This window comes from Piliocolobus tephrosceles, chromosome 2 (genome assembly GCF_002776525.5).
Source record: "Piliocolobus tephrosceles isolate RC106 chromosome 2, ASM277652v3, whole genome shotgun sequence".
Lineage (NCBI taxonomy): Eukaryota > Metazoa > Chordata > Mammalia > Primates > Cercopithecidae > Piliocolobus > Piliocolobus tephrosceles.
Window position 1 is genome coordinate 41985605 of NC_045435.1, and position 16435 is coordinate 42002039.

General features: G+C 51.8%; 1 protein-coding gene across 3 annotated transcripts in view; it reads right to left on the minus strand.

Moving 5' to 3' along the window:
- Positions 1–16435, minus strand: part of SLC41A3 (solute carrier family 41 member 3) — a 78008-nt gene that overhangs the window by 44586 nt on the left and 16987 nt on the right. For 2 of the 3 annotated variants that reach the window (XM_023215262.1, XM_023215271.1), the window contains exon 3: positions 453–560. The exons of the other annotated variant lie outside the window; for it this stretch is intronic. In XM_023215262.1, coding sequence (XP_023071030.1) covers positions 453–560 — 108 coding nt within the window. The remainder of the gene's footprint in view (positions 1–452; positions 561–16435) is intronic. 3 annotated transcript variants of the gene reach the window in all.

The window sequence follows — 16435 nt, forward strand, 5'->3', positions numbered from 1 at the left end:
ATCAAGCATTCAGGGAGCCATTCTGGGGAGTAGAAGCCACTGAGGAAGGTTAACCTGGGTGACAAACCCTTCCTGTCTCCTCCATGGAACCCTCTATCAGGTCTGCATTGCTTGTCGTGTCTTCTGCGTGAATGTGTGATGGGGCTGAGCTCAGGGTCCAGGTGGATGCGGGTGGGAGAGCGGTGTGCAGACTCGGGGCAAGTGGCACCCACTGACATTTAGGTCAAAGAAGGAACGGGGGCATGCAGGGTTGTGCACATCCCTCAGTCATCCAGTTTGGTAGTGGAAAGCCAGGGTGTTGGGCTGGGAGAGGGACCAGGGACAGCATCATGAGGTAACAAAACCCAAATATCCATTGTTTTGGAGAATCCAACCCACCGCCCGCGAGCCAGGGGAGACCAGGTGATCTGCCCCACGTTGTGGCCGCCTCAAATGTCCAGATGTCCACTTACAGCTGTGGAGAGTCTGGATGCCAGTGTCATCTCCAGGTTCCCCTTCAAGCCCACCAGGGGTGGCACCAACGTCAAAAGGTCTTTCACCTCCACAAACACAGGCCAGTGCTGGTAGGGAAAGAGTAAGGAGATAAGCCAAACACACACGTCAGCAAATCTCTGGAAATTTCTTGAGAGAACCTTCAGCAAGTCACTTTTCACTCCCTATAAAATGATCAAATAGGACTAAGTTGTTTCTTAAATGACTTTAAACTAAACAGAAATAAATGAGGCTGTGAAAACCTTTTTAGTGCTGTTCACTGAAGCAGCATCAGCGGCCGTAAGCACACTGCAGGCTGGGCCAGGCTGGAGGCCAGCGGGTGGCAGCCATGCTGCATGTGCTCTGCACTGTGTTCTGTAGAGGCATGCATGGGTTCCGGACGAGAAAGTTGGGGACCTTCTCATGAATGGGGAGGCCAACAAACACCTGCAAGACCGCCAGGCTGAGGAAGTGCCCTGCCTCTACTGGGGATCCAGGATCTTCACACAGGCCATGCAGGCCCTGCCTCCCTCTGCCCCCAGGTCCAGGGACTGCGTGCAAGCTGCCACTGAGCACCCTGTGGGGCTCAGGGTTTTTAAAAACATAGCATATGCCTCTATCCCATTAAATGTAGAAAAATCAATAACTTCAAAGACAGATGAAAGGGATTCATGCTTCAAGGAAAATGGAAGAGAAAACACTTATTGGTAGAGGTGAAAGCAATTCTTAACTGTTTAATGTGCAATTAGATGTTCCCCTAAATCAGTTTTAATGCCCCATCTGATCCTACTGATTTATTTTGCCTGTCTGGCTGCTGCAGTGATCTTTGACGCCTAACACTAGAAGCTTCTCCTGGTTTTGGAATTCTAGACCTGGAAACAAATCCCTGCTTTGTCATCAAGGAGAAAGGTGGCCTGGGATCTAGGCCCTGTCCCTCCCCTACAAGGCAAGAGCTGTGTAAAGATGTGCAAACCCACTCAGCCTCTAGGGACTTGGACCATCATCCACAAGCTGCCCAGCAACAGGCTTGACCAGGCGTGAAGGTGAAGAGATCAGGCCAGAGGCCCTTTAAGACTCCTTTCTGCTCTCAGACCAAGGAAGATGAGCACTGTTTAGTTTCTTCCTGTACCTTATCTACCGGGCCGTGGAATTCAGAATCCAGTTCCAGCTCTGGTGGAGTCCTGAGTTTGCTCTCTCTTAAAACTTGAGAAGAAAGCAACGCCACCAGGCAAGGTGTCCTCCCATGCCTCACAGTCTCCTGGTGGCATCTGGCCATAGCTCTGTGCAGTTGTCCTCTCAGCCTGTACACCCCTCCACCCACCATAGGGTGGGCCTCTGTCCTCAGCAGGGGAACCAAGACCATCACGTACTCCCCAGCTGGCCTTCGGGCACCACCACCCACACTCTTCCTAGCCTCCTGTGGAGCCCAATGTGCTCATGGGCACTCTCTCTGCCTATACCCAAGACCCGGCACCCACCAACCCCAAAGTCACAGCAAACCCCTCCTTTCAGCCTGCCCCACCCAGCAGCCTTCCTCCTGCTCTCCCAGCACTACTACCTTTGAACAAATGCCTGTCCTCACCCATCACCCTCAGTGCTGCAGCCCTATGGCTCTCACTGTCTCCCTAAAGGAAGTGAGGACACTTGAGGCGTGGGAGGACACCTTGCCTGGTGGCCTCCTGATGGGTAAGCCCCATCTGCTGCTCTCCCTGCAGGGTGGCACTGTCCCCCGGCCCCTGCACGGATAAAGCACCTGCTGACAGGCACAGCTGTGCACCCTCTACCCTGGCCTCTGAGCCTCCAGCCCCCAGTCCTGTGCCCACCTCACTATCCACCCAGTCTCGACCCCTCCTCCTCCACCTGACCGTGTTAATACTGACCTTCCTTCCTGCTTTCTCTTCAGTTCTCCTTTCTCCCCACACCCTCTCCCTTCGGCAGCTCGAGTACCCTTCCACTGCCCACCCAGCACTATCTTCCAGCAGCCACCCCACCTGCTCCATGCTCCCGGGGCTTTCAGCAGGCAGCCTAGGCGGGAGACGGGGTGGAAGCTGAATCCTGATGCACGGTGGTCCCATCCTCCTTGCCAGCGGTTGCTATGACTCTGGTCAAGTGAGATCTGAGAAGTCCTGTCTGGTCACATTGGGTATCACACAACCATGATGGGACCAAAGTCTACGGACACTGGCTGAACTGTGTCCCCCAAAACTCATATGGTGAAGTGCTCATGCCTAGTACCAAAACATGACTGTACTTGGAGAGACTGTCTTTAATGAGATAATTAAGTTGAAATGCAGTCATGAGGGTGGGTCCTAGCCCAGCATGAGTGGCATCCTCACTAGAGGGAGAAATCTGGACCTAGACATGGTACAGAGGGGAGACCATGTGAAGACACAGGGCCATCTGCAAAGCTCAAAAACCAACCCTGCCAACACTGTCATCTCAGACTTCTGGCCTCTGGAATTGTGGAAAAAAATCAGTTTCTGTTGTTTCAGCTACCTGCTCTGTGGTATTTTTTTATGGCAGTCCTAGCAAACTGATACAAATGTAAAGTGAAAAAATGCTGGGTGACACAGTTAATCCAGTAATTAACTAATTCTGTCCTATCTCTAGACTTCTTTACAGAGATAATAAGTGTCCTTGCTTTTAAAGTCCCTTTGAGTTAGTTCTCCTGTTACCTGCAGCCAACAGCAAATACACTGACTGACACCCTGGGCTTGCGTGGGTGCCCCCCAATGTCTACAGCTCGGAAGTCTCTGTGAGCATAAGATCTGCCCATCCAACTCTGGTTGAACACCCCACAAGCACCTCAAATCCCAAATCTCCAAACTTCTCCTCGCCACCCGTGTCCTTCCTGCTCTGCCAGCCAGGACTCAACGCCTTCTTTTCTCCAATCTGACATTCAAGTCATCACAAGTTTTAAATTCTGCCACCGCCCTCTCCAGCAACACTTTAAAGATGCCTATATCAGTCACTGGGGAGGCTGAAATCATCAGAAATAATGACTCTTGCACTTGAGGGGCTCTGAACTCTGCCCACAGTCCCCCAGCTCTTCCCTGCTCCTCCAGCCTCACCCTCAGGGTCATCTTTGACACCACTGCCTGGAGTGAGTTTTGTGGCACAAGTATGACCCCACCACTCAGCCACCTGTAACCCTTCACTGCCAACTTCTCTCCTGAGTATACCTAACGCATAAGTCCTATGAACCCCAAAGACACACAAGCACATGACAAGAACAGTCGATGCAAACCCACAGTGCTGGAGTCAGAGGTGGGGCTGAGACAGCTGAGCATAGAGGACTCTGCTGGGGCTCTGCTGAGGATGCCCCAGGCGGGGCTGCAACGGCCCCAGTACCTTGAGGTGGTCCATGGAGACGCACACAGGAATTGTGTCCTCTCCTACGTGTCTATGCTACCCTTCAATAAAACCAGCAAGACACTCATTTTAACATAAAGCAAACACCTGCTACACTCAGTGCACAGCACACCCTCTGAGCAGAGCAGACAGAGCTCCTCATTCCTGCCCAGTGTCCCTTTCCCCATGACAGCAGCCACCCCGTCCCTCACTTTCCACAAATGCACACTATCATTCGCCCATATCTTTGCACATAAATCCCTCTGCTTGGAATATTCACGTCTTTTCAGGGCATCCTAGAAATTGCTACATTACCTTTAAAGTCCAAATCAAATTGTCCTGCTCCTCTGCAGATCCCCTGACCTCTAAGAAGAATGACTGCTCCCTCTTCCTTCAAGGCAAAGACCTGCTTGTGGCCTCCACTCCCTGCCCAGCCCTCCGGAATGCCTGACAGTCTCTCTCCCCAGCATCAACTGGGTGGTCTCAGGGAAGGAGCGATAAGCACAGCTCTAGGGTGAGGCTACTGGGGGAAGAAGTGGGTTTTCAGGTTGCAAGCCCACAGAAACACAGGCTTTCTAATGGGGGGCTGGCCAGGATGCAAAAGGCCACCCTAGTCCCAAAAGGGGATGAGTGTCCCATCAACTGAGACGAGCAAGCAGAAGCTGCCTGAGAGGTATCGTGAGCTCACATTAGGAGCCTGGGTGGCCTGGTGGGTACAGGCTGTCCCTCTCCAACTTGGAGCCGGGGCACAGACAGACGCTGAGTCGCCATTAGGAAGGAGGTGCTGCGTATACTCAGGAACATGAAACGCTATTTGGGGTGTCCTCGTGGGTTGAAATTTTAAATTTACATTTACAGATTAAAAAGCAAAACTGTGGGCCAGGCACGGTGGCTCACACCTGTAATCCCAGCACTTTGGGAGGCTGAGGTGGGTGGATCACGAGGTCAGGAGTTCGAGACCAGCCTGGCCAACACGGTGACACCCCACCTCTACTAAAAATCCAAAAAAAATTAGCTGGGCATGGTGGTGGGTGCCTGTAATCCCAGCTACTTGGGAACTGAGGCAGGAGAATAATTTGAACCTAGGAGGCAGAGGTTGCAATGAGCCAAGATTGCGTCATTGCATTCCAGCCTGGGCAACAGGGCAAGACTCCATCTCAAAAAAAAAAAAAAAAAAAAAGCAAAACTGCATAGTATAAACCATATATGTATATGTTTACATGTACATAGAAAATTGTCTTGAAAGGTCCACAGCAGCGGTGATAGAGATGAGGGGACAGCCTTCCTCCATTGCTTGGGTATATTTTCCAATTCTTCTAAACTGACTCTACAGAATGCTTCAGCTGACAGACAGCACAAACCTCTTAATGATTCCAACACGCTGCCTGAACCAAGCTAGGGGAGAAACAGATTGTGATAAGCAAATCTCCCTCAGCACACGCCTCCGCTGCAGGGAGACCGCCGTGGCCCTCCCACCTGCACCCTCGGGCTCCAAACCTTGTCCTTTTTCACCAGGGGCCACACCAGGATGCTGAGGGCTGGGCACACCGCAGCTCTGCCTGCAGCGGTCATGCCCCCACCCTACAGGGACCACAGCACACAGACTCAGTGATCTGGTCCTCACAATTCTGTGAGGTGGGGGCTTTCATTATCCCCATTTTACAGATGGGGAAATCAAGGCAGAAGAGTGTGACTAAAAATCCCCTCCACTGGTGAGTGGCAGACTCTGCCTCGTGAGCCCACATGCACTGGGAGGAAGGTGGTTTGAGCTCCTTGGGCTGAAGAGGCACACATAGGCTAAGCTTCTAACAAACCTCCATCATTCTGCGAATCTCCAATGCTGAGGTCTCAGTGTTGGAGGTCCCTCCTGACAGCCTCACTGACACCCGGGACACCCAAGCGGCAAGAGCAGGTTCAGGGCTGCTGTCCCACTCTGAGGCCCCTTATGAATCCAGCCTGCCCTGTCTGTGGTGCCAGGAGACCCGGTCTGTGTGTCTCCCACCCCTGATCGCCCAGACACCCAGTACGCACTTGAACGGTGTTCATCACCAGGCCGGCCGCCATCATGCACAAGCCGGACAGCAGAATGGGCACCACGACCTGGCACATGATGGTGAAGAAAGACTCAGGCAAGACCCCACGTGGGGACCGGGTGAGCTCACAGCTGAAGCCTCGCAGCTTCTTGCCCCGAAAGCAAAACTCCAGATTCAGCTGGGTGACCACCATGGCCAGGCAATGCAACACGATCCCAGGAGCACGAAGTCGGAGCCTGGGGTGCTCCAGTCCTCTCCTCCTGGCCCACACCAGGACGCTGTTCCCAAGAAGTTCACACAAACAGAAGCTTCCCAGTCGCCAGGTGCTGTGCGCCTGCAGAAAGCTCCCCAACAGCCCCTTGGCCGAGGGCCAGCACAGATGAGTGAGGAACAAAGGCCAGTGTGACTCAGGGCCTCATTACAGAGACTCTGCCAGGCCCTGCTGTCCCTCCCTGAAGGTCAGGCTCTCCTCAGACAGTGGCTGTGTGTCCGCCGGGACCTCCCTCTGCCAGCCTGCCATGGAGGCTCATGGTCCCTCCACACCGGCCTTGACAGCAATCAGCAGCCCAGCAGGCCGGTCCATACTGGCTTGGGCTGGACAGAGCTGGAGCGTACGTGGGGCCTGGCCTTGGTGAGTGCCCACACAGAGGTCTGCTGTCACCTCGCCCTGTACAAGTGTCCTGGGCTGTTCCCCTCCTGGCAGAGGAAGGCCTGGGGAGATATCGGCAGAGAGGGACTGCCTCCTCGGGCAAGCTCTACAGACCTCAAGTTTTATTCCTCAAGGCCAACAGTCTGTGGGTCTCCAAGCAGAAAGCCACGCCCTGGGTCATCTCGAGTTGTGTCCAGCCAGGGGGTTCACGGCCACAGGAAGCTGTGTTCACAGAAAAAAACGCAGCCCTGTTCTCCCTCCATGGCCTGGAAGACTCATAAAAATGCTTCCAAAGTGACCTCACTTTCTTCAGCTACAAAGGTGAGACTGGCCCTGCTGACCCCACCTCACCCAGAGAAGGAGAATGGGCTGGGAAGCCACTTCTGACTCCTGGGGTTCTGTTGTTGGGTGTGTCCTCTGTGCATTCCACAGGCACCCGGAACAGAATGTTCAGGCCTGAGGGCAGGCTGGGGCAGGCAGAAGCCTGAAGCTGGGGGTCAGACTCACATCGGCTGAACCCAGGGCTGTGGTCAGGTCTAGGCCTCACTTCCACTCCCATCCCTAAACTGTCACCCTAGTGGGCACCTTATCTGGTTCTCCCGTCAGACAGCCTATCCCAGGCTCAAGTGCAGACCCCAGCCTGGAGTCCACTGCCCTCCCCAGTGTGGATCCTACTGGCCTCCCCAAGGCTGTCCCTGCAACCGAACTCCAGATGAATTTATCCAGTACCTGTTCCCCTCGTGCCCCCAATATTCCTTGCACTGAGTTTTTGCGCACACCCTTCATTTACTCATTCATTCAACAGATATTTTCAAGCCCCTCGTAGGACCAATGCATAATGGGCCCTAAACTCCAGCACAATTCCTACTGAGAGCTAGAGTTTCTGCCCCCCTCTCCCCTCTGTCCCCACAGCTTAACCGAGAGAACAAAGTGGAAGAGACGCTGTGGCAGTTTCTGGGCATGGATCTTAAGAAACTGACAACTTGTATGTCCTATCTCTTGGGCTGCTCATGTTCCCAGTTACTCTGCTGTGAGGAAGACCACGTGGTCATAGGTAGAGGCCGTAAGCCAGGGTCTTGCCCACAGCCTGGCCTTGCACACGAGTGCGCCATCTTGGGCTGGCCCAACAGCCACAGTGCAGAGCAGAAGGTTCTTCTCTCCAGGCCCTGCCCAACCTGTGGATTCTGCATCAAACAATAATTGGCTTTAAACAAACTGCTAAGCTTTGGTGTCCTTTGTTATGCGGCCATAGTTAACTGCATTTGGGGAATCTCTTCCCGTGATCTCGCTATTTCAGATGTAGCAACTCCCAAACTTCTCACAGCCCAGACCTCTCCTCCGAGCTTTCAGACCATATACCTAAGCCCTGGTAGGGATGAGCACGTGTCTCACTCTGCCAGTCTCTCAGGACTGCCACTTCCAAGCCTGCCTCTCCCAAGTGGCCTGCCTCAAGGAAAGGTCCTGCCAGAAATGCAAGCCTCACTCTGAGCCCCGACCACCTCAGTCCCACATTCACTCTGCATGTGCCCATACCTCTCCCACAGTTGTCCCCCACTCCCGCCCACAGACGCTGCCTTCGCCACGGCCCTTTGTCCCTCTAACCTATCTCCCCACAAAACCAATGTGTGCTCTTCACAGGCACAACCCACAGGGGCACTATGAGGATGGTGCTTGCTTGCACATCCTCCATGGCAGTCAACACACTGCCTGAGAAAGGGGCATCTGGACCCCTTGCAATCTGGAAAGACACATCCACGTGATCCTCCTCCTTTCTAGTACACGGTCATATGCTGCAACGGCAGAGGGAACTTCTCACGACCCTCATGGGGGCCATGCCCATGCTCCTCCCCTCTGCTGTGGGCCGACGCATCACCCAGGCCAAACATCTGCTAGGCCTTGTGGCCAGCTGGGGCACCTCCTCTCAGCCAGAGCCTAAAAGTTATTTCCCCAGAATTCCCAATGTACTCTCTGAACCTCTCTGAAGACAGGTCCCACTTATGCATAACAGAAGCATGAAATGCAGGTGTATCTGCTCTCCCTCCCTGGCACGCACCCTTCCTGAGAACAGAGCCCTTCTCACTGCTGCAATCTTGGGGATTCTCCATGGCTCCACTCCACAGATCAGTCCAAATACTTAAGGACTAGTATTTGCCAGCCTCCACCCTAAATGCCAGGGTACACTGTGAGCAGAACAAACACAGGTTATCAGATAGTCAAAAAAAAAAAGAAGACAGAAAGAAACGATGATCTGTGACAAATGCTCTGAAGGAAACCCAGGGCATAACGAGGGCACAGAGCAGACTTGGCCACACGCAAACACTCAGTCACTGCAAATGAATGAAGGAATGCCCGTTTGTTCCCTTGTGCAGCAGTCTGTAATTCTCAGAGCTCTCTCACATTCTATCATTTTCACAACAGCCCTGGGATGTTCACAGGAACTACAGCATTCTGTTTTGCAAACGAAGAAAATGAACGGTTTTCCCAAGATCACACAGCAAGTTAGTGTCAAAGGCAGGCCAAGACCCTCAGCTTCTGGGCTGCCACTCCTGCCTGCCAACCCCATCGCTGTCCGTCATCCATGGTTAGGATCAGTTTGTTCAAACAGGAGATTGAACCGGCAGGAGGCAGAGAGAAATGGCCTGATTCTGAGAGAAGTGTTGCAGAAGGTTACTGGTTTAAAGGCATCACCTGGTTAAAGACAGAGTCCTCTAGGTTGGCCTAGTTTTTCTGGCTGCTCAAGGTCTGTTGTGGGATGCACATTCCTAAGGCACACAGCTGAGAAGACCCCAGACAGGTGATCACTTCCTTCAGGTGTCAGTACCTCTCAGTGTCGTCATAGTTTTGGACATGGTCGAACATCATCGCACAACTTAATAATCATACACAGTGAATCCTGGAACCATCCTCATCAGCACAGGAGATGCAGAAATAAACAACTATTTGCATACTCTCATATAGAAAGAGGTGTCTGATCAAGTAAGTTACAAAACATTACAAAAATGTTTCTCGAATCTGTTTAAAAATTGAGTGAGAGACCAGGCGCAGTGGCTCACGCCTGTAATCCCAGCACTTTGGGAGGCCGAGGCGGGCAGATCATCTGAGGTCAGGAGTTCGAGACCAGCTTGACCAACATGGAGAAACCTCATCTCTACTAGTAATACAAAAATTAGCTGGGCATGGTGGCGCACGCCTGTAATCCCAGCAACTCGGGAGGCTGAGGCACCAGAATTGCTTGAACCCAGAAGGTAGAGGTTGCGGTGAGCTGAGATCATGCCATTACACTCCAGCCTGGAAAACAAGAGCGAAACTCTGTCTCCAAAAAAAAAAAAAAACAAAAAAAATTGAGTGAGAAAGATACACACACACACACATGTGCATGCACTGTGAAAAATTCAGAAGGATATATACCAAAATGCTAACAGTAGTTGCCTTTGGGTGGTGGGTTCATAAGTAATCTTTATTTTATAATTTTCTGTCTATTCTGACAATTGTGATTATTTCCTTTTATAAATCAAGAAAAACTGTCATCAAAAGCAAATAATGTAATTATATAAGAAAAAGCCTTTCCTGTGAAAACCTGAGAACAAAACATGTCAACACAGCTCACTGAGTTATAATCCAGAAAATCAAGAGTGTGGTTTTAAAAATAGCTCAGTAGCACAGCAGACAAATCTGAGAGCTTGAACTAGATTCCAGCTACATGGAGCACCAGGTGGAAGCTGGGTCCGGCGGTTTCTGTGTGACCTCTGGGCCTCCAGTCCACCCCACAGCCCACAGCATGAGCAAGTGGCACAAGATCAGTGGTGCTCACCCATCAGGGGCACCAGGACCACCTGAGGGGCTTCTGCAACAGGCCTCCCAGACCCCACAAAGACCACAGGATCAGAACACTGAGGACCACTGATCTCTGCCCACCGCCTCGTTCTTACTGGGGTGTGTTTTTAGGGGAGGGTCCACACAGTGTGGGCAGGGGCTCTGGAGTACATTTCTGACGCTGCAGCAGGAACTGCTCATTTACCAGGAGCAGCTTCCAACACAGCATCCAATTCATTTCTCAGGGTCACCCTGACCCTCGGCAGGGTCTCAGCCAGATGATCATTCTTACAGGCATGAATTCTTCCCCCATCTTGTTCAGATCTCACAGATCAGGTCAATTAAATTTTAAATAACTCTTAAGGTTCTTCTTTATTTTCTGCTTCTGATCTCGACTGGCAGAAACCACCCACAGGTGAAGATGAAAGACTTGTCCACCCCCTGCCAGGCTGGCCTGCTCACGCACTGTCTCCAAGCCGCCTCTCTTGCCTCCCCTGCGACACCTCCCCCTGGGGAAAGGGGATCTTCTTGGCCTCCCTCCACAGGGCCGCTCCCACCATTTGCTGGAGCACACAGCCCTCATTGCTATCAACGTTGACCCCAGCACCTGCTGTGTGAGCGGCATGAGGGCAGGACTGTCTGCCTAGCACAGGTACACAGTGTATGCTGCCTGAATGAGTGAATGAATGAATGAATGAATGAACGAACTGCTGTGGCCCTCACTTGCCCAGGGCTGGGTGTCAAGGGTCCACCATACCCTTAACCCAAGGGTGAGACCCCCTCTCCCTCACCATTGAGGTGAAGAGGAGGTGACCATAACTGGCTCACGAACAGATGGGCCCACCGTGACTGAGGACACCTGGCCAGCTCTCCCTGCCTGCTCTTTGCTTGCTAACAAGCCCTAACAGTCAGCTGGGATGCAACTTGGCTCTGTCATCTCCTCCCACCCTAAAGGGCTGTTTTTGCCCCCATGACGAGAACTACCATTAACTGACTACAGGCTGGTGTGAGTCTGGCGTGTGCTCCCTGGCACTCCTGCCACCTGGTCTGACTTACAAATTGGCTTGACAAGATGAGACCCCACAGACCCTCCCCTGCTCCCCATTAAAACAGTTAATACCACCCAATGCAAATTACAACAGCATCTTCAAGGAGGGAAACTTATTATGCAAGACTTAAACAGGGTACGTCAATCTCCCTGCTTCTCATTTACACAGGGCAATTTGGCTCATTCCTAAACCTCCAGAGAACAAAAGGGTGCCTCCTGGTGGATTACCACCACCTTAATACCGTGACCCTGTCCATTCAGACCCCACATCCGGCACCGAAGATTACAGAAATCACTGACTCCATCCAAATCAACTGGTACTTCGCTGCTATAGACTTGGTTAATACATTCTGTTCAGTGTCTACTTCACCAGCCTCTCAGACACAGCTGGCCTTCACCTCTAAACGGACACTAGATATCTTTTCCAGGCTCCCCATGGGGACCTCCACAGCTCTGCCATCACACACAGTCATGTGGCCAAGGTCTCCCCTGTATCTGCCTTTCTCAGGAACACAGTTATATTACACTGACGATGCCTTACTCCAGGCTCCTTTGACTCACTAATTAAGGCATACAAGCAACTCACAAAGGCACTCACAACGAGAGCGGGGGCCATCACCCCACATGTGGTGGGAGGCCTGGCACCTTGGTTAAACGCCTGAAAAATATCTGGTAAACTGAGAGCCGTTCCATCCCCAACACTGCAACAAAAGAGCTATTAGCCCTCTCAGCATCCACAACATTAATACAAGTGCTAACATATTTTAGTTCCTTTTGCGTTCCGGAGCTTTGGGTGCCTGTGACAGTGATGACACCCAGTGGAGGTCCCTTTGCCACTTTCCTTTTGAGTTCTGGAAGCAACATATTTCTCATCTACAAATTTTACTTATGCCCATTTATGCTGTCATCTGCAAAGCAAGCCAACTCAAACGGGCCACTCCAACAAAAGGTTCTAGGATCTGCCTAAGTTAAAACCACTCCTATTAGTGGCCCCAGAAACGCCTTCATGGAAGAGAGGGGCATTAGCAACTTCCTCTCAAGCCCTGGAGTCTAGAGGCTGATGGCCATAAGTTGTCTAGGGGCTGTGGATCCAGGGAAATGCTCTCCTCCACCCTGCACTGTGCACCATCAGAGAAGCAGCTGCTGGACACACGCTGGGCTCTCCTGGAAGCACAGGTTCTCACAGATGCTGTGCCTGTGACCCTCCATTTCCACTACCCATTATGCCTTCACATGTGGCACCCCCAAGCTCAGTACGGCTACTGAGGTCTCCTTAAAAATAGAATGGAGCCAAACCTGGGCCCTCTGGCATATGCCACCTGCAGAAGGGGTGGTCTCCCCTGTCCTCAGTCCTTTGCCAGATGCCACGGTGCCAGAGGAGTCACCCCTCCCTGGGCCCCTTGACTACCCAAGGCCCTTGAGATGGGCTGGCCATTCATGGTGGGAGCTATAGGCTTCACGGAGGGTGCTGCCAAGTAATATGTGAGGGAGCTCAGGGGAAGGCTGCTGCTTCCCATCTTAACCAGGAAGTCCCTGAGAAGCAGCAAACCCCCAAGGGTCAGCACAGTGGCCAAGCATCAGGCAATCAACAGCATGGGCACCTGGCCTGCTGGCGCTCCCTCTGCACTTGTGCACAGGCTCTTGGCCCAGGGCCTGGAAGCTGCCCCACTTAGGGGTACAGAGCTCTGGGAATTTCCTGCCTCACTGACACACACAATATAGAACAGGGTAACAAATGCCTACACATACACTACAGCCACACACAAGGCCTCAGACAGGCACTCCTGATCCTCTCTAAGGTTCAGGCACGGCGACGGTGGCCAAGGTCCTCATTTCCTTCTTGAAATACAGAGCACCAGCTCTGCAGGAAGCACCCAGTGGAGCCCCTACTTCCCGGCTGGGCCACAGGCAGCCAGGGTTAGCAGGAGGCACATGGGCCCCTCAAAGAACTCTGATGAAGTGACAGGTGGCAAAGGGACCTCCACTGGGTGTCACCACTGTCACAGGCACTGATTAAGCCGGATCCAACCCCCCCCCCCCCGCCCCAAGGACGCATACTCCCCATACCCAGGCCACCAGATCCCTTCCTGGACACAAAGCAGACACTTTTCACTTTTCAAGGGCACCACATGGCACTCTCTCTCCTGGCCAAGGGTCTACGCTGCTTCCTAGAGAGGCTTTTCTATTCCCTGGAAGTCTCAGTCACCATCAAGGCTTAAGCTGGCATCAAGGCATCAAGGGGTCAATGGTGGGGTAAGGCCTAAAACTCCGAAGTGCTGCCTCGACACCTGGAGAAAGCAAAGACGCTGTGAGTAGTGCGTTCCCCTCCTGACTCTGCTCCTATGGACGAGGTTCCCAGCCCAAGAGACTCCTTATCTCAGGGCAGGAACTGTCCCTCCACATCCCTGAGGAGCCCGCGTCAGTTTCTGCCACCCTGTGGAATTACACAAATAGTCAGGAATGGAGGGCAGGTTTCCCACTCTCTTGTTACGACAAATCTTGCCCCCTACATCCCCTGCTGGCTCACTCTGCTCCCAGTGGCCCTACAAGGTGTGCGACGTCCTCCTGCCTGGGTGATCAGCACGAGGACTGACAAACTGCCGTGGTCCCCACCTGTCCAGAGCCAGGTGTTGAGTGTCCACCATCCCCATAACCCTAGGGCAGGACCCCCGCATCCTCACCAGCAGAGTAAAGAGGAGGCAATCAAAACAGGCTGCCCTCACCTCCTCCTGCACTCCCAGTCTTCTCTATCTGCCCACACGGAATGCCTCTCCAGTCAGCCCTCTTGCCCTCCTGGCCTTTCTAGATTGCTCCGTGTCTCTGTAAGGCCACAGCCTGCCTGGAGACCCCCGTTCTTCCCAGCACATGCACACAATGCTCATCCCAGCCCACCCACGGAGCCCAGGACTGGATCAATTTCTGGAGACTGCTGGCATTCCTGCCTGCTCCACGCATTCCAGTGAGGAGTCCTGGTGGAATTTCAGAAAGATTAACTTGGATGAGCTTGGCCTCATCAGGTAAACCCTTTAAAGGGAACAGGTGCTTCCTGAAGTCAGAGAGGGATTTCACCCAAGGGAGGTGTCTCCACTGCTGCCTTTGAAGATGGCAGGGCCACATGGCAAGACACAGGAGTGGCCTGGAGAAGTGAAGTGCAGCCCCTGGCTGACAGCCAGCAAGAAAATGGATCTGCAGTCCTTCAACCTCAGGGAGGAACACAGCACCAGGAGGTGAGTTCTGAAGACAGGAATACGCTTAGAAGTACATGTTCCCCCAGAGCCTCATGAAGAGAACGCATCCTGGCCAACATGTGGATTTCAGCTGTTGAGACCCTGAGCAGAGATCCCAGCCACACCATGCCTGCACTCTGCCTTACAGAAATATGAGCTAATCAAGGCATGCAGTTTTAAGCTGCTAAATTTGTGGTAATTTGGAACACAGCAATAGAAAACTGACACATAAACCACATGTTGCCAAATCGTCTGAGTTTTATAGAGGAACTGAATATAAGCACTGTAATGAAAAGCTTGCAGTTTTGAAATGTTTGCACCTAACTGAACACTAACCAGCCAACAAACCAATGCAGACCGGCATGACAGCTGTGTACATCCACTTTAAACCTCTCATATTTGCAATGGAAAGAAGGCAGACTTGTAGCAGAGAGTTTTTCTTCTTCATGGGAACACATACCTAGTCTCTAATACGTGCTGCCCTGTGCACGCATGCGGGCAGATGGGCACCTATATAAAAAGCACCTTCTGTTTCTAAGGAGGGCATAGGCTCAGAGCCTTAGAAGAAAGATGACTGAAACTGCATTTTAAAAAATGAATGCTCAGCAAAAAGCCACCAAAAGCAAAGTCAAAAGATAAGTGGGGAAAAAATAGGAAACATTTATAATTCACATCACAATGAAACAACCAGTTTCCTTAATATATACAAAGCCCCTAGGTGTCAATAAGAGAACAGGAAAATACTCAATAGAAATATGAGCAAAGAATATAAATAGAAATACCAAGATCCTCAACCTCTCTCACTTGTAATAAGAAGCACAGATCACACTATAATGACCACAGCAGGCAGCAGCCCTTGAGGAAGGCCCCCGACCACCTCCTGGTACTGATGCTCTTAGCCAACTGCTTCCCCTGGAATGTGGCTGAACCTGGTGACCTGATTCTCACCAATAGAAGCAAGGTCATGCCGCTTCTATGACAAGGTTACAAGGTTACAGAGGACAGTGATGTCTGTCTCGCCAGCAGACTCTTTTTCCGTCTTGGACTATACCCCGATGAGGCGGGCACCATGCTAGAGACGTCCACATGGAGAGGACCTGGGGGGGCCTGTGGGCAACAGCAGTGAGGAACTGAGGCTCGCAGTCCAGTATCTGCCAGGAATGTCACCCTCTAAGTGAGCTGGGCTGGTGCCCCAGTCTCAGAAGAGACCATGAAGCAGAAAAGCCAGTTAAACTTCATCTGGATTCTTTACCCACAGTAACCACGAGATAATACATGCTATTATATGAAGCATGTGTGTATTATTGGGATACACACATGCTTAATATAATGCGTGAGTTTTGGGATAACTTGTTAGGCATCGAGAGAAATTAAATACAATGAAATGCAATTTCCAGCTAGCAGATTACTAAAGATCAGAAAGGCTGAAAAATCCTGTGTTGGTGAGTGTTGGGAACAAGCATTTCCCTGTGGTGTGGAGGAGGTACGACATTCTACCACGATGTGGGAGTTCAGTCAGGGTGGTGGGAAAAATTATAAAGATAGTTATACGAAATAGTCACAAACTTTCTTGGAAGGCTGGGGTGTTACATAGCTTCAGTAAAAGATTTGGCTGAAGGCAGCCTAATCCTCTTTGAGTTGATCGCAGAAGAGCAAATAACAAGGGAATGTGGGGGAGTTTATCTAAATAGCTTGTTTACTCATGTGGTTCTAAGACAAACCTTTGATCATCTGTAGGACTGCTCTCTCTGGTGGAGGGCGACCAGATTAATTACCCACAGGTGTGCTGACTCAAAGCCTTTGTCATTTAATCTGTAGTAAATAAATACGAACTTCCGCTGGC